At 45.4% G+C, this 25565-nt stretch overlaps 1 protein-coding gene across 4 annotated transcripts in view; it reads right to left on the bottom strand.

The window, feature by feature from the left end:
* ARHGAP22 (Rho GTPase activating protein 22) overlaps positions 1-25565 on the bottom strand; it is a 63434-nt gene that overhangs the window by 21524 nt on the left and 16345 nt on the right. For 2 of the 4 annotated variants that reach the window (XR_009763733.1, XR_009763732.1), the window contains exons 3-4: positions 11782-11914; positions 3135-3670 (exon numbers count right to left, since the gene is read on the bottom strand). Coding sequence is in view for 2 of the 4 variants with exons in the window: in XM_061634291.1 (XP_061490275.1) it covers positions 11782-11914 (133 nt within the window). In the remaining 2 variants the exon portion in view is untranslated. The remainder of the gene's footprint in view (positions 1-3134; positions 3671-11781; positions 11915-25565) is intronic. The other 2 variants (XM_061634291.1, XM_061634292.1) reach the window with 1 other exon arrangement.

The raw sequence follows: 25565 nt of genomic DNA, 5'->3' as shown, positions 1-25565 counted from the left end.
TGTCGGTCCAGTTTATCTAAAGGAGCGCCTCCAGCATCACCAAATATGCCGCCTGACGAGATCTGCCTCACAAGACCTTCTCTCGGTCCCACCAGTTAAGACAGCTAGGCTGGTGCGGACCAGAGAGAGGGCATTTTCAGTTGTGGCCCCCACCCTCTGGAATTCTCTACCATATGATCTTCGCCATGCCCCCTCCCTGGTAAGTTTTCACCAAGGACTAAAAGCTTGGTTGTTTCAGCGGGCATACAGGACTCCAAGATAGTTTTAGCTTACAGTGTATAGATGTAGGTTGGTGGATTATAACGGTATTATATGTTAAAACTGTATTATATGTTGTATCTTAATTTTAATTATGTATGCCGCCTAGAGTGGCTGTTCATTCGGCCAGATAGGTGGCCTAAAAATAAAATTTTATTATTATTATTATTACTTATGGAGATCCCAGAGATGGCATTGTTGCTCCTGAGATGTTGCACCAGGAGTTCTATGCCTATTAAAAACAGGAGTGAGTGAGGGGACACCCTTGTTTTGTACCCCTACAAATAGAAATTAAATTTGAATCAATTTCATTTACTCTGACAGACACAAATGAAGTATTATATATTTTGTCTATGATTGATAACATTGTGTGGTCAAAATTCATTCTATGTGCAGTTTCTTTTTAAAAAGTCAAATTTACATAGTCAAAAGCTTTAAAAATGTCTAGAGATAAAAAGCAGGGGGTGATTTATCATCTTTACAATGTTTAATCAAATTTAAAATGCGTCTAATAAGGTCAGCAATTTGTTTCATTGGAATGAAGCCTGATTGTTCAGGATCGATTAATTCTGTGATAATTCATTTGGTTAATTAAATAAAATGTTATAATCAGAGTTCAGTAATGAAATAGGTCTGTATGATTCCACGCATAGAGGATTTTTAAAAGGTTTTGGTAAAACCACTATATTGGAATATCTCCAGGTTTCCAGAAAGGTGTCATCAGCTAATATTCCATTAAATAAACCAACCAACCGTGGAGTGAGAAGCTCCTTATATGTTTATAAAACTCACTGGTGTACCCATCTGGGCCTGGAGATTTATTAGTCTTTAAGCTGCTTATGATTTCATCAATTTCTTCAGACTGAATAGGGGCTATCAGTGCAGCTCTCTCCTCCCATTAGAGCTGCCAATTGCACATTTGATAAATAGTCCTGGATTGTGCTAATTGAGCTGCCTCTATCCTTATATAAAAAAGGTAAAGGTGATCCTGCACTTGTAGTGCAAGTCATTTTCCGACTCTTAGGGTGACGTCTTGCGACATTTACTAGGCAGACTGTATATATGGGGTGGGATTGCCAGTTCCTTCCCCAGCCTTTCTTTACATATGCCAGGTACTCATTTTACCAACCATGGATGGATGGAAGGCTGAGTGGATGTTGACCCCTTTCACAGGAGATTCCACTTCCTCCTTCCATTGGAATCGAACTCTGGCCATGAGCAGAGCTTTTGGCTGCGTTATCGCCACTTACAACTCTGCACCACGGAGGATCTTTATCTTTATATAGTTCGCTGTAAAAATTAGTAAATTCTCTAGTAATTGTCTTAACTTCCCATATTAGTTCAAAAAAGTAACTTTTCAAGCTGTGGGAAATTCTTTGCCAAGTACCCAACCTGCGGTTGGCTTCATGAACTCTTATGTTTGACTTAAACACTGTAATAGCTCTCTCATAGAATGAAATGGGATCTTCAGGGAGCGGGGAGGGGAAATATTATTATTTGAAAATAAAAAATTAAACTAAAAAAAAAGAATGAGGGTGGCACTTAATCCAACCTTAGATGGGGCATTAAACATTTTGAGCAATGGTGGAATATGTTGTCAGCAGCAGGAAAGAGGACAGACACTGTTAGCAGAGGCACCTGAATAAGGCAGATGGAATTCAGAGAGAAAAGTTTACTGAACAAACTAAATGAAACACTATATAATTTGCACAAAAGGAAACAGATTGGGTTTGCCTTTTTGACAGGCCTTATTATTCAGAGCAGGGTTAGATTCAACTAACATCCACAAGAAAACTCCCTCACAGCTGGACAGCCTATTGGAGCATGTGAAACAGGTGGATATAATGTCATATTGTCTGGAGATGTGTGGAATCCAGCAATTGCCCTGTTAATGCCCTATCTGAGCCTAATGTTCTAATAATATGCTAATATGCCACTGGAGAAAGTAGAGGCTTATTAGGGCTCTATAAGAATGAATTATGCCACAGAATGTCATAAGAGAGGTATGGGGCCTACTGGGCAGTGCCAGACATCCAGCTGGTCAAGGAGCCTTGGAGGGCCTTTCATGTGGTTAATCCTTGGAATAGGGTTCCCAGGTTCAGGGCCTGATCCTGTATCTTTAGGAGAAGAGAAAGTCAGCCAAGTGCAGGTGTTCTTGCAACCCTGTAATGGGAAAAAACACAAGGTGGAATTCTCCCTTCCCCCTGCACAACTTTTAAAGATACAGAAGACCTCTTGGAGACCCGGCCTGGCAACCAAGAGATCTTTTGTATCTTTAAAAGTTGTGGAGGGAGGAGGCAGAATTCCACTTTGTGGTTTTTCCCATTACAGTGTTGCAAGAACATCTGCACTTGGCTGACTCTCTCTTCTCCTAAAGATACAGGATTAGTCTCAGGCCCTGAGCCTGACAACCATACCTGGGAAAGAGGTGATTCATGCAGAAAGCATGCCTCTCCTTTGAAGTAGACAGGGGAGGGATGACAGAACAGTGGAAGTTCAAGGCTAGGCTACTTTGGAGGGTGCTGTGGTTTGCTGAACAGTGGACACAGCAGCAGGTGGAATCTGGTGTAATCTGGGGCCTAGTGTGTTTGGATGTGACAAGGCACTAAATATCCCATACTATCCAAGAACACATCCCAGAAGAGAAATTCTCTATACATACATTTGCCAATGGTCACATGGCTTGCCCCTGCACTAGATAGGGATGTCCAATAATTCTGACAGAAACTGAAACAGGTGTAGACATTCCTACTATTCACATATTTGTTTGTTATCAGGACCAAATTTATTTAATGTGAATCTAAGAAGCATTTGTTGATACCGGAATTTCCCCCCTCAAATTAAACATAATTAATATGTTTTACATGGCTACTTACCTTTGCATTCTGTGGACTTTTCTAGTTCTCTCATAGCTGCCCTCCCCAGTCCTAGCCTTCTTCTGATTTCTTGTCTATTGTCTCCATTTTGGTTAACGACTGTGCCGAGGTATTGATAATTTACAATTTCTCTAATCCCCTGTCATGATGGTTGTGAATTGTGCCTTTTGTTATCTTTTGACTCTCTGCTGCACATTTACTTGGTTGTAAACTCAGTTTAACCCAGTGAAACTTCATGCAGTACCCATTACCCAGTAAATCTCATAGTTAAGACTGAGTTTTGATTCCAAACTGAAGTAGTCTATGGTGGTGTTATCAGGGTCTTTAAAATACTCCTTTACATTAAGAAATTAAGCATATGGGAAGGCTGGGAATGTGATGTGGCATCTGTAGGATTCCCAGCTGGATTCTTGTGCCTTTAACATTTGTAAGGCAGACACTGAATGCTGCTGCTGAGGAAGGAGATGCTATGTCCCCAAATTGCAGGATCTTGCTCCATTTGTGTCACTTTTCTGCTTGGATTGCAGCCTCTTCTCCTAAAGAGAGTAAGGGAGTAAGCCACATTAAACACACTGGGACTTACTGCAGAGGAAATGTGCAGAGGATGCAATCCTAGCCTCTAACCTGGAAGTAAGCCCCACTGAATTCACTGAGTCTTACACCTGAGTAGATAAGTTTACGATTGCAAATACCAAGGAATGAAAGCAATAATTTTTGCAGCTGGTTTTCATGTCACAGGGTTTATTGGGTAGAATAACTTTCAAGTGGATTGAATACTGATAGAGGGGATCTAGAGCCTTATTGGTTATAAGGCAGCAAAAACAACAAAGGTAGATCAGGTGCACACACAAAGTAAAGGATCCCATATGGTCGTCCCTGTGATGTTCCTGTATTAGTGTAAATATGGTAAGTGCTGTTTGGATAGGAGATACATGGTAAGTGGAATGAAAGAGGAGGGGGGAGTGAATGGGCAATAGAATGCTGGATGATTGGCTGAGTGTTTAGAATGGCTGAGAGTATAAATGGAAGGATGACAGTTAAATCTGGGTGGACGCTAGTGGGTTGTTTGAGAGGGTGGATGTTAAGTGGACGCTAGTGGGTTGTTTGAGAGGGTGGATGTTAAGTGGACGCTAGTGGGTTATTTGAGAGGGTGGACGCTAGTGGGTTGTTTGAGAGGGTGGATGTTAGGTGGTTAGAGGGTTGTTTTGGTGGGGTTTTGGGAGAGGAGAGAGTGTGGAGTTCGGATTAATACTAAGACCAGTACCTCAGGAAAGATGTAACCATATGCTTCAGTGCCTTTATGAAGAAATCTTGTTATCTTTGTTTATTTAATAAATACTGTATTTGGTTTACCAAAGGCCTGATCCTTGGCTGGGGTTTCACAGACCAGAAGGGAGGGTAAGGTAAATACCAAGGCTGAAGAGTGACAAATGGTGGCAGCGGGGAAGGGAAGAATAACACCACAAGTATTCAGAGCAAACCAGGATTATCTGCATTAATATTAAGGGAGTGGGACAGCTTAAGCACGCAGTCACAGAGGTAACCTGATAGAGAGACTCAGGCAGAGTCTCTGGGAATACTGGTTATAGGACGTGACTGGTGGTGCTGCCTAGCAGGGGGATCTGTTGAGATCTGTGCTAGAGCGGGGAGAGAAACCATGAAAAAGGACAGTCCGGACTGGTGGAGTCCCTGGTGGTGCCTAGTGATAGGCAGTAACCACGAGCAGGTAGGAACCTGACAGGGAGAGCCAGGGAAGGGCATCACAGTCCCCCCCATCTAACACTGGCTCACATACCACAACCCTACAACATAGAGCAGGGTGTGCACAAGACAAAGGATCCCATAAGGCTTTCTCCCCCCATGCATCTAATGCTGGCTCACTCACCACAGGTGTGCACAAGGCAAAGGATCTCATATGGTTTCCTCTCCCCCCCCCCACATGTCTAATGATGGCTCACACACCACAACTCTGCAAGATAGGTTGGGGCATGCAGCACAAGTTAAAGGATCACATAAGGTTTTCTCCCCTCCCTACATATATTAAATGCTGACTCATACCACAACCCTGCAAGGTCGGAGGTGTGCATAAGGCAAAAGATCCCATATGGCTTTCTTCCCCACCCCCACATATACATCTAATGCCGGCACACACACACAACCCTACAAGGTTGATCAGGGGCACATAAAAGGCAAAGGGCTAAAACCAATCTGATCACATAGATTCAGATGCACTAGCAGCTAGAAATATTGAAAGATATTTGAAGCATCTGGTACTGTAACTCACAAAAGCTGCTGCTGCTTGTAAAGAAAGAAATGCCATGCTACGAAGGCCCTCCTCCGGGTTCCAACTCACAGGGAGGCCCGGAGGGTGATGACAAGATCTAGGGCCTTCTCAGTGGTGGCCCCCGAACTATGGAACAGTCTCCCCAAGGAAGTACGCCTGGCGCCGACTCTGCTCTCCTTCCGGCGCCAGGTCAAAACCTTCCTATTCTCTGAAGCATTTTAAGTTACACTGATTTACTTTTAAAAATGTTTATTGTATTGGATTGTTGATTGTATTTTAGTATTATTTTGTTATTCATTGTATTTTTATGCTATTTTATGTTCACCGCCCAGAGAGCTATTGCTAGTCGGGCGGTATATAAATTTAATAAATAATAATAATAATAAGAACTGCTTATTCCCTATTACAGTAACATGCTGGGAGGGGGCAAATAGTGTTTTTTTTAAAGGTGCTCTTAATTTGCAGCCCTGCTGATTAAACTCCATGAGTCAATCAAAGCTTTCATAGATTAATCTGACAGATTGAAGCTTGCCATGTTAATTTAAAGAAGCATTTATGTAAGCCCCTTTGAGACACAGAACTAAGGCAGGCTGCAATCCTAACCCTGGAACCCTAACTCTGGAAGAAAGCCCCACTGAATTTGGTGGGACTTACCTCTGAGTAGACATGGATAAAATTCTAGCCTATGCTATTAAGAGTAATTTCATAGCGCATATGGGGTTGCCATCCTTGGTTCCTTTGGGAGGATATAAATTTAATGAAGTAAAAAAGAACTGGTCTTACAGAAGATCTAGAAGTAAAGCCTAGCTATCTTACTTACTCACCTGGGAGTAAGTGCTATTGAATTCAATGGCACTTACTTCTTTGTAGACATAGGCTTGTATTGTAATAGTATTTTTTTTCAAAAGTAAAATAAATTTGCTCCTTGTCCCTAGCTGAACATCAGGCAGATGGCAACTCCCCCATCCTACCCAGTAGAGCCACTGAGGGAATGAAGGGCAAGTGCATCTGCTTCTAGAGCCAATATGAAAGAAAGATGCTGATTACTAATTATGCAAAGAGCTGTCATTGGAAGAAACACAAACTAAACTGGTTTATTATACAGAATGCAAGAGCAACAAAATGTTATATGGAATGCAAGAACGACATAATGGGAGAAAGCCCTTTCTTTAATGAACATACATTGGGATGGAAACTGACAACATGTCATATCCCTACCCTGGAACTTTGGCAGATAAGTGGACAGGGTTTGTTGCTTCCCCTATCCCTGTGTACTACCTACACCAGAAGCCTCCAGGATTTTTGGAGCTTTCAGCGCTAGTCATGGGTACCACCTCCCCTTGACTGTGCCCTCTAATTTTATTAGAGTGTCAAGCATGTGATCTAAAACCATTGGCATACCAAGGCTTTGCAGATCTGTGTGTGGACTTCTGCATCACTGGGCACTTGAGGGACAGGAAAGAAGAAGAGGAATAAGAGGTTAACAATATCTCCTGCTGCTCTGTGTCTGCTTTACACCTGATCAAGGAAATGACTTTTTTTTAGACAGCATTCCTTCTAGCCGTGTTTGAACAGTAGCACAGTGGCAAATTCAGAAGTGCAGGGTCCCTTCATGTTAGTCACAGACCCACCCCCTCCTTTTTTTGCTGCTGGGTTGAGAATGAGATCCTTCTCCCACAATAACAGGAGAGCCAATAGGAGCCAATAAGCATGAAAGGGGAGAGTGTTACCCATTGAGAAGTGTCTTCTCAGCAGCTGACTCATTTCCTTTCACTTTGATTGGTTCCAATCAGGAAAGGACAAGCAAGCATGTTAGAAGACTCATCTCCATGGCTAACACGCTCCCCTTTTGTGCTGATTGGCTCGTAAGATCATGGAGAAAGAGGGACCCTGCTCCCAAAAAAGTATGAGGACTTAGGGGTCCGAGACCCTGGACAATTACACCCTTGTTTTTGAAGCAATGAGAATTGGGGAGCTAGTGCCTAAGTCAGGATGTGATCTTCCAAGAAGGCCTATTTATCTAATCTATCTATCTGCCTATCTGCCTATCTGCCTATCTGCCTATCTGCCTATCTGCCTATCTGCCTATCTGCCTATCTATCTATCTATCTTATTTATTTATTTATATACCGCCCCATAGCCGAAGCTCTCTGGGCAGTTTACAGTAACTAGTACTAGTACCTAATACAGTACCTAGTCATGTATTTATATAAAACCATTTATATACCGCCTATCATTCAGAAAATGAAAACATATCATTGCCAGGGCTTGTCTGGGGGGAGGTGTTTCCATAAGGTGGGTGCCATAACAAAAAAGGCCTTCCATGATGGACACTTGCAAGCTATGGTATAAAGATGACCACTTGCTATGGAAAGTGGGAGAAAAAGTGGAGGGGAAGCAAAGTTCCCCTTCTGAGAAGTTATTTTCTTGTCTTAATACAGAAGGGGCTCCCACAGGGCTAGTGAGGTTCTTTTACTTAGCAGTCATATGGTACAGCAGGGCAGGGACTGTTCAGCTGATCTCACTAGATCTCAGTATAATTAGGCTTCACTACACATAGTGAAAGCCTAAGCTGAGCATGAGTATAGCACTTGAGAGGCACTCACAACATGGACGGGATCCCAGTTAATCTTGTGTAAATTAAAATAATAAAGACCATTTGTGATTGAATTCAACCAACAGTAGTGCCATCTTCAACCTTCTGATTTAATGAGGCAGCAATAGACTAAACACTGGAGTAGTAGTGGTTGTGATGTTCCTGCTTATAGTGTAAATATGGTAAGTGCTGTTTATATAGAAGACATATGGTAAGTGGAGTGAAAGAGGAGGGGGGAGTACATGAGCAGTAGAACGCTGGATGATTGGCTGAGCGTTTGAATGGCTGGGAGTATAAATGGAAGAATGACAGTTGAATGGGGTGGATGTTGGGAATGTGGAGAAAGAGGTGTTTGAGGGTGGAGGTCAGGAGTGTGGAGAAAGAGGGAGTTGGAGTTCTGATTAATAATAAGTCAAGTACAAAACAGGAATAGATGAAACCATACGCTTGTGAAACATTCTAAAACTAATCTTGTTATTTCTGATATTTAATAAATATTTATTTGGTTTACCAAAGGCCTGATCCTTGGCTGGGGGATATACATACCAGAAGGGAGGGCAAGGTAATTACCAAGGCTGAACAGAAACTGTATCTAATTGTGGCAGCAATGAAGGGAGGAATAATAACAATTCAAGTATCCAGAGCAACCCAGAGTTGTATGCGTTATCTATAAAGATACAAGGGGGTTGGGAACAGCATAAGCACGCAGTCACAAAAGTAACCAGCTAGAGAGAGACTCAGGCAAAGTCTCTGGGAGTATTGGTTATAGGACGTGACTGGTGGTGCTGCCTAGCAGGGGGATCTAGTGAGATCTGTGCTAGAGCGGAGTGAGAAACCATATAAAGGACGGTCCGGACTGGTGGTATTATTATTATTATTATTATTATTTATTAAATTTATATACCGCCCGACTAGCATAGCTCTCTGGGTGGTGAACAACAGATTAATACAAAATACAATAAAATCCAATAAAATGAACCACAAACTACAGAGAATGGGAGATCTAAAAACAATTACAATACAATTTAAAACAAAATTAAGTTAGATTAAAAGCCCTGGAAAAGAGGAAGGTTTTAACCTGGCGCCGAAAAGACAGCAGCATCGGCGCCAGGCGTACCTCATCGGGGAGACTGTTCCACAGTTTGGGGGCCACCACCGAAAAGGCCCTAGTTCTTGTAACCACCCTCCGAACCTCCCTGTGGGACGGAGCTCGGAGGAGGGCCTTCGATGAAGAGCACAGTGTACGGGCAGGTTCATATTGGGAGAGGCGTTCCAACAGGTATTGTGGTCCCGCACCGTATAAGGCTTTATAGGTCAAAACCAGCACTTTCAATTTAGCCCAGAAGCAAATTGGAAGCCAGTGCAAGCGGGCCAGAACAGGTGTCATGCGTTCGGACCACTTAGTTCTTGTTATCAGTCTGGCAGCCGCATTTTGCACTAGCTGAAGCTTCCGAACTGTCTTCAAAGGCAGCCCTACGTAGAGCGCATTGCAGTAGTCCAGTCGCGAGGTTACCAGAGCATGTACCACTGATGTAAGGTCCTCTCTGCTCAGATAGGGACATAGCTGGGCTACCAACCGAAGATGGTAGAACGCATTCCGTGCCACTGAGGCTACTTGATCCTCTAGTGACAAGGAAGGATCTAAAAGAACTCCCAAGCTACGAACCCTCTCCTTTAGGGGGAGTGTAACCCCATCCAGGACAGGGTATATATCCACCATCTGATCAGAGAAACCCCTCACCAACAGCATCTCAGTCTTGTCAGGATTGAGTCTGGTATCCCTGGTGGTGCCTAGTGAAAGGCAGTAGCCACAAGCAGGTGGGAACCTGACAGGGAGAACCAGGGGAGGGCATCACAGTGGTCCTTTGCAGGACTACATTAACTTTGCATATATAAGCCAGAGGACAACATATTTTGTTTACAAATAATGACCACATCTTGTTGCATGAAAATGGCAAAAGCAAGATTAGTTAGTGTTTAACACATCATCATACATACTAAATATGGATCAATTTCACTCCAGCTTCAGTTCCAGTCATGGCACTGAAACCACCTTGCTTGCCCTGGCTTCTGACATTTAACAGGAGAGAGACGAGAGGTGGGGAAATACCATCCTCATTCTCCTTGACCTCTTGGTAGCTTTCAGTACCACTGACGACAGTGGTACTGGAGCAGCTCAAAGAGTTTGGGGGCCCTGTACTTCAGTGGTTCTGCTTCTTCCAGAGACATTTCCAGAAAGTAGTTATGGGGGGGCACTGTTCAGTGCCATTGAATTTGTCCTGTGGCATCCTACCGGGTTCCATCTTGTTCTCCATGCTATTTAACATCTGTCTGAAACCACTGGGAACTTCATCAAAAGATCTGGAGTGAGGTGTCACCAGTATGTGGATAACACCCAACTCTAGTTCTATCTGAATCGGGAGAAGCAGTGCTGGTGCTTGGAGGCAGTGATGAGGTGGATGTGGATCAATAAATTGAAACTGAATCCTGAATAGACAGAGGTGTTACATGTTCCATGAGAACCAGTGTGGTGTAGTGGTTAGAGTGTTGGACTATGACCTGGGAGACCAGGGTTCGAATCCCCACACAGCCATGAAGTTCACTGGGTGACCTGGGGCCAGTCACTGCCTCTCAGCCTCAGAGGAAGGCAATGGTAAACCACCTCTGAATACCGCTTACCATGAAAACCCTATTCATAGGGTCACCATAGTTCGGGATTGACTTGAAGGCAGTCTATTTTCATTTTTCCATGTTCCAAGTTCTCAAGTCCAGAAGGTACGGAGATGGCCTACTCTGGATGGGGTTTATTCCCCTGGAAGAAGGAGGTCTGTAGCTTGAGGGTATTCTTGGATCCAGCATTGTCACTCAGGTGGCTAGCTTCTCAGCTATAGCCCCTTTTGGATAGAGATGACTTGACCATGGTATTCCATGCTCTGGTAACTTCCATATTGCATGCTTGTAATGTACTCTACAGTTGGCTATCCTTGAAACTTCAACTGGTCTAAAATGCAGCAGCAAGTTTACTGGCTGGGCATTATTAGTAGTAGTAGTATTTGCATTTATTAGTCATTTTTTAAAAAAGTGATCCAAAGTGAATTATAAAATGATGCAAACATTAACATTCCATTTAGCACTCACATAACCCCTTGTTTTAAAAACAGCTGCACTGAATGTCAGTTCATTTCCAGGCCTTATTCAAGGTGCTCACAGTAGTGTTTAAGGCCCTAAACAACTCAGGCCCCAAATATCTGAAAATGTTCCTACTTCCCTACAGTCCCTCTTGGGTGTTAAGATCAGAAAAGAGAGCCCTCTGGGTAGTTCCACCACCTTCAGCAGTTTGGGGGGGTGGTCCAGGTGAGGACGACATTCTCTGTGGCAGCCCCTAAGCTACGGAGTTTTCTCCCCACAGAGGTGAATCTAGCACTTTCATTATGTAGTTTTCATTGTATGGTGAAGACATACCTCCTTATCCTGGCCTTTGAAACTTGAGATATATATTTTAGGGCCCACCTATTCTCTTGACTGTAATTTGTTTTAACTGTAATTCGCTGTAACTTACTGTAATTTGTTTTAATATTGTATTTGTACAATGCTGTAACCTGCTCTGGGACATCATGGTGAAGGGTGGGTAAGAAATGTAATAACAATACATTATTTTGTTCAGAAGTTATCACCCAACCACTTACTCCTAATGTGACTAAACTTTGCAGAAAGGTTTTTTCATGACATTGTTACATGTGCAGTGAAGGTCTATAGAGTTCACCAACCTCTCCTTTGTCCTTGGAGAGCAGTTGCCCACAGGAGAGGAAATCTTTGTATCTGGCAAAAGGAATGACAGGTTCTGGAAGCTCTCGGAGATAAAGTTTCAGAGGGGAGGCTACCGTGTGAATATCAGTATTGCTGCAATGAAGGAAAGAAGGAAGTTTAGAAATAGGCAAAGCAGCTTACCTAGAAACTATGCAAGTGCCCTTGGCAAATATGAGAGGGCCTCAGACATCACCTAACTCCCTCCAAAGACAGCTTTAAACAGATACTGAGATCAGAATTAAAAGTATTGAGCATTATGTACACAGGCAGTGGCTCAACATATGTTGCACAGAGAAGTGTCCTGAGAGTCTTTCCTCTGTTGTTGTTTTTACCCTAAAGCAGCCTGAGTAGGCTGTCTTCTGAGTGGAAGAAAGGTACATGGGAAAAGTCTGCCCAGCTGTTTTCTCTCCAGTTCTCCTCCAGTTTAAAATCTCACTCCTCAAAGTGCTTTCATTTATTTATTTGTTTTATATATAGCCCTTCTGTTCAATAAATTACCAGGGTGGTTACAATAAAAGCATAGAAATCATAAACAATGCAATAAACCACCATAAAACGGCAATGAGAATCAGCAGAGTAAAAAGGACGGCAAATCCAGATTCCTCAAACAGTATAATTGCTCAAATTCCTCAAACAGTATAAACTTAAGGAAAAATTTAAAAAGTCTTCACTTGGAGCCACAAATACACCAAGATAGATACCAGGCGAGATTGTCATAATTGAGGCACCACAACTGAAAGGGATTTCTCTGTGGGTGCCACCTCATTTGAGATGGTGGAGGCACTCAATAAAAGCCTCCTAAGAAGACAGCTGTCAGGAGCTACTGGAGCTTGACTTGGGAATAGGGATGGGGGATAAATCAAATTATGTTTGCATTTTTTATCCACATCTAACTAATTCACACTTTCCAAAATATGGGTTCCAAATGCAAACTTCACACTTTAATTTTTCAATAACAGGTCTCAAACCAAAAAATGTGACAAAATGTATGGGGGGAGTGTGCATAAAAATGCATACATTAGTAAAAACAACATGCATAAATGCCTTAAAAATAGGGAAAATTGCTTGCAAAAAGTATACATAGGGAGAAATGCACATTAAAATGCTGATGGTTTTTAAAAAAATTGCAGACTGATGCAGAAATGTGTTGAACTGAACTTAAGACTGGAAAAATGAGAAAAAGAGAGAAACCAAAACTGACTGTTTTGCACAACTAACTGTAAGCCTTTGTGTTGGTGTGCTGCTGCCCCATGCATTGCTAGAGTATCCTCAGGCCCTGGACTGATCTTGCCCATTCAGGCTAGTGATTGGATTTTCCTGGACAGGAAGGAACATGAATGGCAGTGGCAGCAAGCAAAGAGATCATATCTCTTGCCCTCTATTGCATCTTCAGTGAATTGATGCCAACAATTACTGATAGTCTTGGTGGACCACTTAATGATTTTCCACCTGATTGTAGTAATTGTAATGCACTGTGCTAAACATTCTGATATTTTTAGTGTATTTTTATTGCTGCTTTTATTTCTTATATTGTATTTTATTGTATTACAATTTGCATTTCATAGAATTAAAATTGTAATACAATAAAATAAACAATAAAATACAATTAAAAACCAATATCAGTATTTCATGAAGACGTGCCATGAACCTCCTCAATGAAGCTTGTGGACCATGGATGGTCCACGGACCACAGTTTATGGACCTCTGACCTATATGAAACCATTGGAAGGAGTCATTTTTATTTTATTTATTTTTAATTAAGCTTATATACCGCCCGACTAGCAACAGCTCTCTGGGCGGTGAACATTAAAATACAAAAAAAATAACACAAAACTGTACACAAAACTGTACAGTCTAAAATCAAAATATAATAATTTACAATTAACAGGAATTAAAATGCCTCAGAGAAGAGAAAGGTTTTAACCTGGTGCCGAAAAGATGATAGTGTCGGCGCCAGGCGCACCTTCTCGGGCAGACCATTCCATAGTTCGGGGGCCACCACTGAGAAGGCCCTAGATCTTGTCACCACTTTCCGGGCTTCCCTATGAGTCGGAACCCGGAGGAGGGCCTTCGTAGAAGACCGTAGTGTACGGGCCGGTTCATATCGGGAGAGGCGTTCCGACAGATATCGTGGTCCTGCGCTATATAAGGCTTTATAGGTAAGTACCAACACTTTGAATCTGGCCCGGAAGCATATTGGAAGCCAGTGCAAACGGGCTAGCACAGGTGTTATATGCTCAGACCGCTTAGTTCTTGTTAGCAGTCTGGCCGTTGCATTTTGCACTAGCTGTAGCTTCCGAATCGTCTTCAAAGGTAGCCCTACGTAAAGCGCATTGCTGTAGTCCAGACGCGAGGTTACCATAGCATGTACCACTGATGAGAGGTCCTCCTTACTCAGATAGGGACGTAGCTGGGCTACCAACCGAAGTTGGTAGAACGCATTCCGGGCCACCGAGGCTACATGAGCCTCAAGTGTGAGGGAAGAGTCTAAGATGACTCCCAGACTACGCACCTGTTCCTTTAGGGGGAGTGTAACCCCATCCAGGACAGGGTATATATCCACCATCCGATCAGAGAAACCATCCACCAACAGCATCTCAGTCTTGTCAGGATTGAGTCTCAGTTTGTTAGTTCTCATCCAGTCCATTGTCGCAGCCAGGCAACGGCTCAGCACGTCGACTGCCTCACCTGAAGAAGATGTAAAGGAGAAGTAGAGCTGCGTGTCATCAGCATACTGATGACAACACACTCCAAAACTCCTGATGACCGCCCCCAGCAGCTTCATATAAATGTTAAAAAGCATGGGAGACAGAACCAAACCCTGCGGGACCCCACATTGGAGAACCCACGGTGTCGAGCAATGTTCCCCAAGCACTATCTTCTGGAGACGACCCACTAAGTAGGAGCGGAACCACTGCCAAGCAGTGCCTCCAACTCCCAATTCCGCAAGCCTCTCCAGAAGGATACCATGGTCGATGGTATCAAAAGCCGCTGAGAGGTCAAGGAGAATCAACAGAGTTACACTCCCTCTGTCTCTCTCCCGACATAGGTCATCAAACAGGGCGACCAAGGCAGTCTCAGTGCCAAAACCAGGCCTGAACCCCGATTGAAATGGATCTAGATAATCGGTTTCATCCAATAGCGCCTGGAGCTGGTCAGCAACCACACGTTCCAGGATCTTGCCCAGGAACGGAACATTGGCTACTGGTCTGTAGCTGCTGACATCCTCTGGGTCCAAGGAAGGATTTTTCAGGAGTGGTCTCACTGCCGCCTCTTTCAGACAGCCAGGGACCACTCCCTCTCGTAAAGAGGCATTAATCACTTCCTTGGCCCAGCCAACTGTTCCTTCCTTGCTAGTTTTAATTAGCCAAGAGGGGCAAGGATCCAGTACCGAAGTGGTCGCACGACCCTGTCCAAGGACCTTGTCCACATCCTCGAACTGAACCAACTGAAACTCATCCAACAAAACATGACAAGACTGTGCTCTGGACACCTCAGTAGGATTAACTGCTATTAAATAGGAGTCTAAGTCCCGGTGAATGCATGAGATCTTATGCTGGAAGTGTTCAGCAAATTTATTACATTGAGCTACCAATGTATCTGCCGTATCTTGTAGGCCTGGATGAAGTAGGCCACGAACCACTTTAAAAAGCTCCCGTGGGCGTGAGAGAGATGACTGAATAGTGGCGGCGAAATGTTGTTTTTTTGCCGCCCTCACCGCTCCTACATAGAGCTTAGTAGAAGCACGAACCAGCTCATAATTGTATTCGTTGGGAGTTCGTCTCCATCTCCGCTCAAGCCGCCTCCTGTCTTGTTTCATCGCTCTCAGCTCCAGAGTATACCAAGGAGCTGTATGAGCTCTACATAGGAGAGGGCGCGCAGGAGCGATCGTGTCAACAGCCCAGGTCATCTCTGTATTCCACAGATCGACCAGGGCTTCGACAGGAGTGCCAGTCTTATCAGCCGGAAAACCCCCCAGAGCCTTTTGAAAACCTTCAGAATTCATTAGTCTCCAGGGGCGGACCAATTTAATAGGTCCCCCACCCTTGCAGAGGGAAAAGGCTACTGAAAGTCTAAACTTCAGCAAGCAATGATCTGTCCATGACAACGGGAGAGATGTAAAACTCCCCACATCCAGATCACTATCCCCATGTCCAGTAGCAAAGACCAGGTCAAGAGTATGCCCCGATGTATGTGTTGGGCCACTAACATATTGAGACAGCCCCATGGTTGTCATGGCGGCCATGAAGTCCTGAGCTGCCCCAGACAAAGTAGCCTCAGCATGAATGTTGAGATCTCCCAGTACTAATAGTCTGGGGGATCTCAACAGCACCTCCGAGACCACTTCCGTCAGCTCAGTTAGGGAAGCCATTGGGTAGCAAGGTGGGCGGTACACCAAAAGGATTCCCAGTCTGTCCCTCTGGCCCAGCACAAGGTGCAAACACTCCAGACCAGTGATTGCATGGACATGGTGCTTGGTGAGTGAGATGGAACTCTTATAGACCACAGCAACCCCACCTCCCCGACCCTCAGATCTACCATGATGCTGAACCAGATACCCCGGTGGGCAGAGCTGGGAGAGACTAACTCCTCCCTGTTCGCCCACCCAGGTCTCGGTTATACATGCCAGATCGGCCACCTCGTCCACAATCAAATCATGGACGAGGGAGGTTTTATTATGTACTGATCTGGCATTAAAAAGCAGCAACTGGAGATCTGAGAGTTGGCTGATAGGACAACCAACAACCCTCCGGGTATGAGAAGGACCAGAACGCGGCACAGCCACTACATGTCTGGGCCGCATTCTCCTTACCTGGCACGTCCCTCTCATATCACCATACCTCCCTCTACCCGTCACTACGGCAATTGGGGCCCCCTCAGGTCTCCCCTCTTGATGATAAAATCTCTTCCCGAGGCACATGATAAACTATAAATACAAAAAACTCATATACATAAAAATACACATTCACAACATACACTCATATAACACCCATTCATCCACTTCAAACCCACACAGAAGACACAGTCCCGTATTCTGTGCACCCAAACGCCAGCTCTAAGACCATTCTTCTTCCCACGTATAACGCCACCTGGGGCCTGGTCCTGCAAGGTGCCCACGTGCAGAGCAGAAGCCCAAGAAGGAGAGAGCAGAGATGTTGACCAAGCAGCAGCAGCAAAGCAGGCAGATGGCTCTCCCTCCCTGGGCGGTGATGGTCCTCTTCCCTTGCAGGGATTTGGAGCACAGAGTCATCCGTATGCTGATGACACACAGACTTATCTCTCAATTCCACTGTAATCAGGACAGGCTGTGAAAGTGTTGTCCTGGTGTCTGGAAGCAGTGATGGGCTGGATGAGGGCCAATAAATTGAGGCTGATAATACAGAGGTATGGGTGGCTGGCTGGGTGGTTCTTGGGTCCAGGAATTAGGTGTATGACCTGTTCTGGAAGGGGTTGCATCTGGGAGTCCTTGAGGATTCCAACTTGTCACTGGAGTCTCAAGTGGTTCTGTGGCTAGGAGTGCTTAATCTCAGCTATAGCCATTCCTGGATTGGGAGAGCCTAGCCTCAATTGTCCATGCTTAGATGACTTTCCTTCCTGGACTACTGTAATGTGATTTATGTGGGGCTGCCTTTGAAGATGGTTCAGGGGCCACAGATAGTGAATGTGGTTGCAAGGATGGTAAGTGGGGCAACCTGAAGGGACCAGGCATCATGGTCCTGAGAGCACTGCACTGGCTACCAGTTAGAATAAGCAAACTTGCATGTTACCTGGCTTCTCTTCCTTTGTCTGGTAGTTTTTGCATATTCTCCATTATGTTATGGTTATGGTTAGCCCAGAAATAAATTGAGAATTAAACCAGATTTTTTGGGTTTTAGTTTGAGTATTTTTGGTGTATTTTTGTTTCCCCCTTTGCCCTGTTTCCAGGCACTAGTTTTAAAGAGACTTTTTGGCTGCTGAGTTGTATTAGCGAACCAAAGCTCTTCTCAGACCAGGAAGAAAGAATGTATTTACATAACAATAGAGGTTTTGCCAGACTGCCAGAGCTAACTGCTGTTAACTTTGAACAATGGAAAAGCAGGATTAAAATTACTCTGGGTGCAGAAAAGGCTCTTTCCTGTATTGAGGAAAAGCCCCTCCCAGAACCAATCACAATGCTGTTTTTCTTGTGGGAGGCGTGGTCACCTGGCTAGGCACTGTGACTCACGCAAGGGCTCCTCAGCCAATGGGAACTCTCCAAGTTTCAAACAAAGAGAACAAAGAAGGCATCAGCATGGTTTACCTAAGCATAAGCAGGGACCTCAGAGAGAGGAATCCAAAGAAAGCAACTTCCTCTTACTGCATAAAGGTCTTGTGGCAAATAATTATAAGCAAAAATAAAACAATTGGATTTAGACAGTGGATGTACAAACTATAGTTGTTATAATGAAGATTTATTTGATGAAATAAATAGTGATACTAAAGGAAGAATTCAGACTGCCAATGGTCAATATATGAATATCAATGGATCTGGAACTGTTGCTCTAAAGTGCAAGCTACCTAATGAAACCACAGAAAATGTAGCAGATCATGTTTTATTTGTTCCTGAATTGCAATATGCTAAGCATTTCTGCTTTAGATAAGAAAGGATATGCAATACATTTCCAGGATGGAAAGTGTACAGTAACCAAAGATGATACTTTGTTTGCACTGGCTTATGAAAATGACGGTGTTTATGAACTAAGTCTTTCAGCTGAACAAGCAAATGCAGCCATGGCAGACAAGGATGAGACCAGCCTAGAACTCTGGCACAGGCGACTGGGACATCGCGATCCAAAGGCGATCCTACAACTACAAAAGGAGAACCTTGCAACAGATATCAAGGTAAACCAAGAGTGCCATGATAAAACAAGCAGGTGTGTAAATTACATTGAGGAAAAGGGTGTTAGGCCCTCATTTCCACCAAGGACTGAAAAGAGAAGCACCAAGGTGCTAGATCTCATACACAGTGACCTCTGCGGACCATTTAATGTACCCTCACTTGGAAAGAATAGATATGTTCTAATTTTTGTGGATGATTTTTCAAGGTACTGTGTGACTTACTTATTGAAGGACAAGAGTCAAACACATGAGATGCTGAAGAAATACATTTTGATGGTGAGCACAAAATTTGAAAGGAGGCCAAAAGCGATACAGACGGACAACGTTGGTGAGTTTATATAGCACCAAACACAAAATTTTCTGGAGGAACAAGGCATTTTGCACAGGAGGACTGTCAGTCATACTCCAGAGCAGAATGGGATTTCTGAAAGAAAATTTAGATCTCTTCTGGAAATGTCATGCCCGGGTAGGGACCCAAGAACAGAATCACTTGTTGAAAGCAAATCAGTTTTTATTAGGGTAATTTCCAGACATAGGCTTCTCCGCCTCATGAACTCTTAACATGAACCAAAACCCGCGACATGGAAGAGAGTTGATAGAACAGAGTTTCAAACATTCCCCGTCCCTTATCAAGGGGGCTTTCGCGCCCGGATTCTCTCACTCCGCCTCAAACTGCCCACATCTACGCCCCTTCCCTCCTCTTTTCTTTGGCGCCTTTTTAACTGTCTTCGGGTGCGGGGCGATGGAGGGGCAGCTGCCTCCTCCCCTTCTGATTCAGAAAGGATGGTAGGAAGTGGGGGGGGTTGGCCCAACACTTCAGGCGATTTCTCTCTACCCTTCTCTGCAGCCGAACGGCCTTGGTCCTCCTCCTCCCTCTCTGTCTGTAACTGCAGCACATTCCTAGGGGGGGTGTGCGTGGGAAACGAGTCTGTTGTCTGTTCAAGATTTCCCCCTCTATCTGGGAAGCCTCCCCTCCCCTTCAGACGCCTCAGCCCAGCTGCCCCCCTCTCCGAGCTCATTCTCAGAAACATCAGAACCCCAACCATACATCCTGACATCATCCCCTTCTCCATGCTGTGCTCCCTCCCACCCTGTTGGTTTGGGGCGATGAGGGAATTTCTCGTGAAAGTCGCTCACTAAAATGGGGGCGTGAACGTCTTCTGCTTTTTCCCAGGATCTGTTGGCTGGCCCATAATTCTTCCAATGAATTAAATACTGCAGCTGATTTCTCCTTCTCCTGGAGTCCAGGATCTGCTCCACTTCAAACTCTGTTTGCCCCCCCCCCACCAACATCGGTGCCCCTGGAGATTCTATCAGCCTCAACTCACTGGGGGGGCGGTCTTCGTTAGCAAGGAACGATGCAATACTGGGTGCATTTTAAAAGTCTCTGGCAACTTTAAACGAAAAGCCACTGGGTTTATTTGAGCCTGGATCTTGAAGGGTCCCACTCTCCTATCCTGCAACTTCCTGCACTTACCCGGCATGTTAAGAAAGCGGGTTGACAGCCATACTTGATCGCCCACCTTGAGGGGGGCCCCCTCACACCGACGTTGATCAGCAACTCTTTTGTATTCCCTTTTGGCTTCGTCTAATTGTTGTTTTAACACTTGCTGGGCTGCTTGTAATTCCTGGAGAAATTCCTCGGCCGCGTGTACCGGCCCGCCGCCTGAGCGGCTGGGAAAAGCTTTGGGATGAAATCCATAATTAGCAACGAAGGGTGTTTGCCCAGTGCTGGTGTGCGTGGAATTATTGTAGGTGAATTCTGCAACATGTAAATAGGAAATCCAGTCAGTTTGCTGGTAAGATATGTAACAACGCAGGTACCTCTCCAAAACTGCGTTAAGTTTCTCCGTTTGCCCATCAGTCTGGGGGTGGTTAGAGGAGGAGAGCCTTAGCTCCGTTTTCAACTGCTTCCAAACCGCCTTCCAGAACTTAGCTGTGAACTGGGTGCCTCGATCTGAGACGAGGCTGTCTGGCAACCCATGCAATCTGTAAATCTCTTTTATGAACACCTTTGCCGTCTCCTTGGCATCCAAGGCCCCAGAGCAAGGGAGGAAGTGGGCCATTTTAGTCAATGAATCCACGATCACCAAAATAGCAGTCATTCCTTGTGACCTTGGTAGATCGGTTATAAAATCTATGGAGAGGTCCTGCCACGGCCCCTTTGGAGTGACTAAAGGTTCCAACAGCCCTGCAGGCCTTCCTGTGCTTGCCTTCGCCCTTAAGCACATGGCACAGGATTTTACATAGTTCTCAACATCTCTGCGCATTTGGGGCCACCAAAAATCCTTAGCTACATTTTGAATGGTTTTAAAAATGCCGAAGTGCCCAGCTGTGACATTGTCATGACACTGATGTAATACTCTGAGTCTGAAGTCCCCTTTCGGCACGTATCTGGCAGTTTTAAACCACAACAACCCATCCCTCCAGTGGAAACTTACTTCTGAGTCAGTGTTCTGCTCCATTTCCTGGATGTAATGTTGTATGTCTGGATCCCCCTGCTGGGCCCTCTTGAGCTCTTCTTCCCAGGATGGCTGACAGGCTCCTAACGTGAGTTTTTCCAGTGGGATGATGTGTTGGAGGGGGGTGTCAGCCTTTTCGTCTTTGTATTGGGGTTGTCTGGATAGGGCATCCGCCCTCTGGTTTTTGGTATGGGAGTGGTACTTTATTTTGAAGTTAAACCTGGCGAAAAACTGCGACCAGCGTATCTGTCTCTGGTTCAATTTCCGAGCGGTCTGCAGGCTCTCGAGGTTCTTGTGATCGGATCGTACTTCTATCTGATGTTGAGCCCCCTTCAAATATCGCCTCCAGTTTTCGAATGCATCTTTGATGGCTAAAAGTTCCTTTTCCCACACAGTATAATGTTTTTCAGCATCTTTGAGCTTTCGAGAGTAGTATGCACATGGGTGTAGTTCCTTCCCACCCACTTCCGGCTGCAACAGAACCCCCCCGATCGCCCAGTCCGAGGCGTCAGCTTCCACGATGAAAGGCCGGGTCGGGTCAGCAAAGCGTAGGATAGGTTCGGAGGCGAATTTCTCTTTCAGGTCTTCAAACGCTCTTGTTGCCTGATCTGTCCATTGAAACTTCCCTTTTCCCCTTAAACAGTCTGTGAGGGGGGTGGTTAGTTTGGAGAAGCCCAGGATGAATTTTCTGTAGTAATTGGCGAAGCCCAAGAAACGTTGCACATCTTTCTTGGTGGTCAGTTGTCCCCAATCCAACACACAGCTCACCTTTCCGGGATCCTTCTCCACTCCCCCTGCTGAAATTCGGTGTCCCAGGAAGTCCAGGGAAGACAGGTCAAAGCCACACTTTTCCAGCTTGGCATATAGGTGATTCTCTCTCGGCCTTCTCAGCACAGTTCTCACGTGTTGGTCATGCTCTGACTGGCTCCTTGAAAATATCAGGATGTCATCCAGATAACACACCACGTACTGGTCCAAGAGGTCCCTAAACACTTCGTTCATGAACTTCTGGAACACTCCTGGTCTACCACTTAACCCGAATGGCATGACCAGGTACTCAAATTGACCATAAGAAGTGTTAAAACTTATCTTCCATTCATGTCCCTCCTTCATTCGGACCAAATTATATGCCCCCCTCAGATCCAACTTCGTGAAAATCGAGGCCGAACGAAGTCGATCCAATAACTCTGGAATTAGGGGCAGGGGGTAACTGTTCGGGATGGTAATTTGGTTGAGGGCTCGATAATCATTGCAAGGCCGTAATTCACCCCCCTTCTTTTTCACGAAGAGTAGGGGGGCTCCTACGGGTGACTGCGAGGGACGAATAAATCCCCGCTTCAAGTTCTTTTCCAAAAATTCTTTCAGAGCTACTCTCTCTTGTTCTGTGAGGGAGTAGATTTTGCCTGCTGGAATGCTTGCTCCTGGCACCAAATCGATAGCGCAGTCATATGGCCAGTGGGGGGGGGGTAAAGCCTCAGCTTCAGTTTCACTGAACACATCCTCAAAGTCCAGGTATTTCGAGGGGAGGGTCACCTCCTTGACCTCCTGCGCAGCTCCTGCTAGGGCTTTCATTGCTTTCTCCGGCTGACAATTCTCGTGGCAATACTGGGACGTAAACCACACGACTGCTTCTCTCCAGGCTATTTTTGGGTCATGCTTTATCAACCATGGCATTCCCAGAATCACCTCAAAGTTAGACAGGTCCGATACACACAAGGAAATGAACTCTTCGTGCCCCGGGATTTCTAGCTTCAAATCCTCAGTGGCTCTAGTGACCCCCCCGGACTTTAGTGGTCTGCCATCTATCGTCTCCACTGATAAGGGGGCTTCTAGTTTCTGATGCAGGATGTGGTGGCGTTTGACTAGGGCGGTATCGATGAAGTTTGTAGAGGCTCCACTGTCGATCAATGCTGTTGAGTTGAATTGCACTCCTGTGGAAGTTGTAATTCTAATGGGTAATACCAGAACCCCTTTTAGGGGGGGATGGTTTAATGGAGGCCCTTTGCACAGCGCTGCCCCCAGTCCTCCGGCCTGCACTAGGACTGGGTGCTTCCGTTTCCCGACGACCCTGTTCTGTCTGCTTTCAGTTCACAGTCTCTAGCTAGATGGCCTGGCTTGGAACAAATAAAGCAGAGATGTTCTCTGCAACGTCTGTCTCTTTCCTCCTCCGACAGCTTCGTCCGCGCCCCTCCCGAGCCGTCCCCCACGTTGCCTGACATCCCGGGGGTCGAAGGGATTTTACTGCGGGATACTGAGGCTGAATATTTTTGCACCTCTTGTTTTCTCTCTAAGCGTCTTCCTTCCAGTCGGTGATCAATTTGTAAACACAGCTGGATTAGTCCAGACAAATCAGTTGGAGGTGCAACTCTGGCCAGCTCATCCAATATCTCAGCATTCAGTCCACTTTGGTAAATAAACATCAATGCTGAGTCATTGTATCCAGTTTCTTGGGATAAGATCTTAAAGGCATTGGTGTATTCCAGCACAGCTCCTTTTCCCTGCTTCAAGGCACTCAATTGCCTAGCCACTGTCTCGGCTCTTTGGGGATCCTGAAACATTTCGGTCAGGGCTTGTATAAATCCTCCACACCTGCCCAGGATGGCATCCTTTCTGATTAGATAGGGGGTGACCCACTTGGCAGCTTCTCCTTCCAATAGACTGATCACAAAGGCCACTTTGGCAGCATCATTGGAGAATTCTGCATCCTTAATGTCCAGGTACATCTCATATTGGGCCACGAAAGTTGAGAGCTGGTCGCTCTGTCCCGCATACTTGGGTAGTAGTCCAATTGGGATCTTGGCCACAGCGGCTGCAGGGGTGCCCACATTCGATCTATTGTGGATTTCAGGTTCTGATTGTCCACTTTCAAGGTTCTCACAGTTGCTAACAGGCTTTGAACGTCCGACTGTAGGTCTGCCACGCTCGACCTCAGTAGCTTCACTTCTTCCATCTCAGAAGTGGGGTTTATCCCCCCAGCAGCTCCCTTTTCCATCTTGTCACGTTCAAGTGGCGGGAGCAAGGAGGGTTGAGTAGTTGGTTCTATCAAACTGTCATGCCCGGGTAGGGACCCAAGAACAGAATCACTTGTTGAAAGCAAATCAGTTTTTATTAGGGTAATTTCCAGACATAGGCTTCTCCGCCTCATGAACTCTTAACATGAACCAAAACCCGTGACATGGAAGAGAGTTGATAGAACAGAGTTTCAAACATTCCCCGTCCCTTATCAAGGGGGCTTTCGCGCCCGGATTCTCTCACTCCACCTCAAACTGCCCACATCTACGCCCCTTCCCTCCTCTTTTCTTTGGCGCCTTTTTAACTGTCTTCGGGTGCAGGGCGATGGAGGGGCGGCTGCCTCCTCCCCTTCTGATTCAGAAAGGATGGTAGGAAGTGGGGGGGGTTGGCCCAACACTTCAGGCGATTTCTCTCTACCCTTCTCTGCAGCCAAACAGCCTTGGTCCTCCTCCTCCCTCTCTGTCTGTAACTGCAGCACATTCCTAGGGGGGGAGTGCGTGGGAAACGAGTCTGTTGTCTGTTCAAGATTTTCCCCCTCTATCTGGGAAGCCTCCCCCTCCCCTTCAGATGCCTCAGCCCAGCTGCCCCCCTCTCCGAGCTCATTCTCAGAAACATCAGAACCCCAACCATACATCCTGACAGGAAATGACTAAATGCATGCTGGCTGACGCTAATCTACCCAAAAGACTGTGGGGTGATGCGATCATGGCCTGCAATGTATATCCAGAACAGATTGCTAACCAAGGGCACCACACACATGCCATGCCAATTGTGGAATGGCAGAATTCCAAACCTGGCACATATCAGAGTGTTTGGAAGCATTGCTTTTGCCTACATAGCAAAACAAAAGATGCAGAAGCTAGATGCTAGAACAGAACAGACTATTTTATAGGCTATGCTCCTGGTAGCATAGAGTTATGAACCTAAAGACAGGGGAAGTCAGCACAAGACATGTTGTTTATTTTGATGAGCAAAGCAGAGCTGACAAAAGAGGGACTGTGCTAGATTTCTCAGAAGAGCAAGGACACCACGTCCAATCTCTTATAGATATGCCAGTACCCACATATGAAATACCAGTGACACCACAGATATCTGCACAACCTGAACCAAGCCTTAAGCAAGAGGAAGAGGCAGAGACTGCAGAAAATGATGATGAGGCTGAGAGAGGTACAGACCAGAGCTTGGAAAAGTTACTTTTTAAAACTACAACTCCCATCAGCCCAATCCAGTGGCCATGCTGGCTGGGGCTGATGGGAGTTGTGGTTCAAAAAAGTAACTTTTCCAAGCTCTGGTACAGACACAGATGAGAATGATGAGATGACTGGACTGGAAGATGCTGCAGAGCCAGACCAGATCGCAGAACAAGCTCCTAGATGCTCATCATGAACCAACAAGGGGCACTACCTCCACAC

This window comes from Rhineura floridana, chromosome 7, assembly GCF_030035675.1.
Source record: "Rhineura floridana isolate rRhiFlo1 chromosome 7, rRhiFlo1.hap2, whole genome shotgun sequence".
Classification (NCBI taxonomy): domain Eukaryota; kingdom Metazoa; phylum Chordata; class Lepidosauria; order Squamata; family Rhineuridae; genus Rhineura; species Rhineura floridana.
This window is presented reverse-complemented; position numbering and strand designations above follow the sequence as displayed.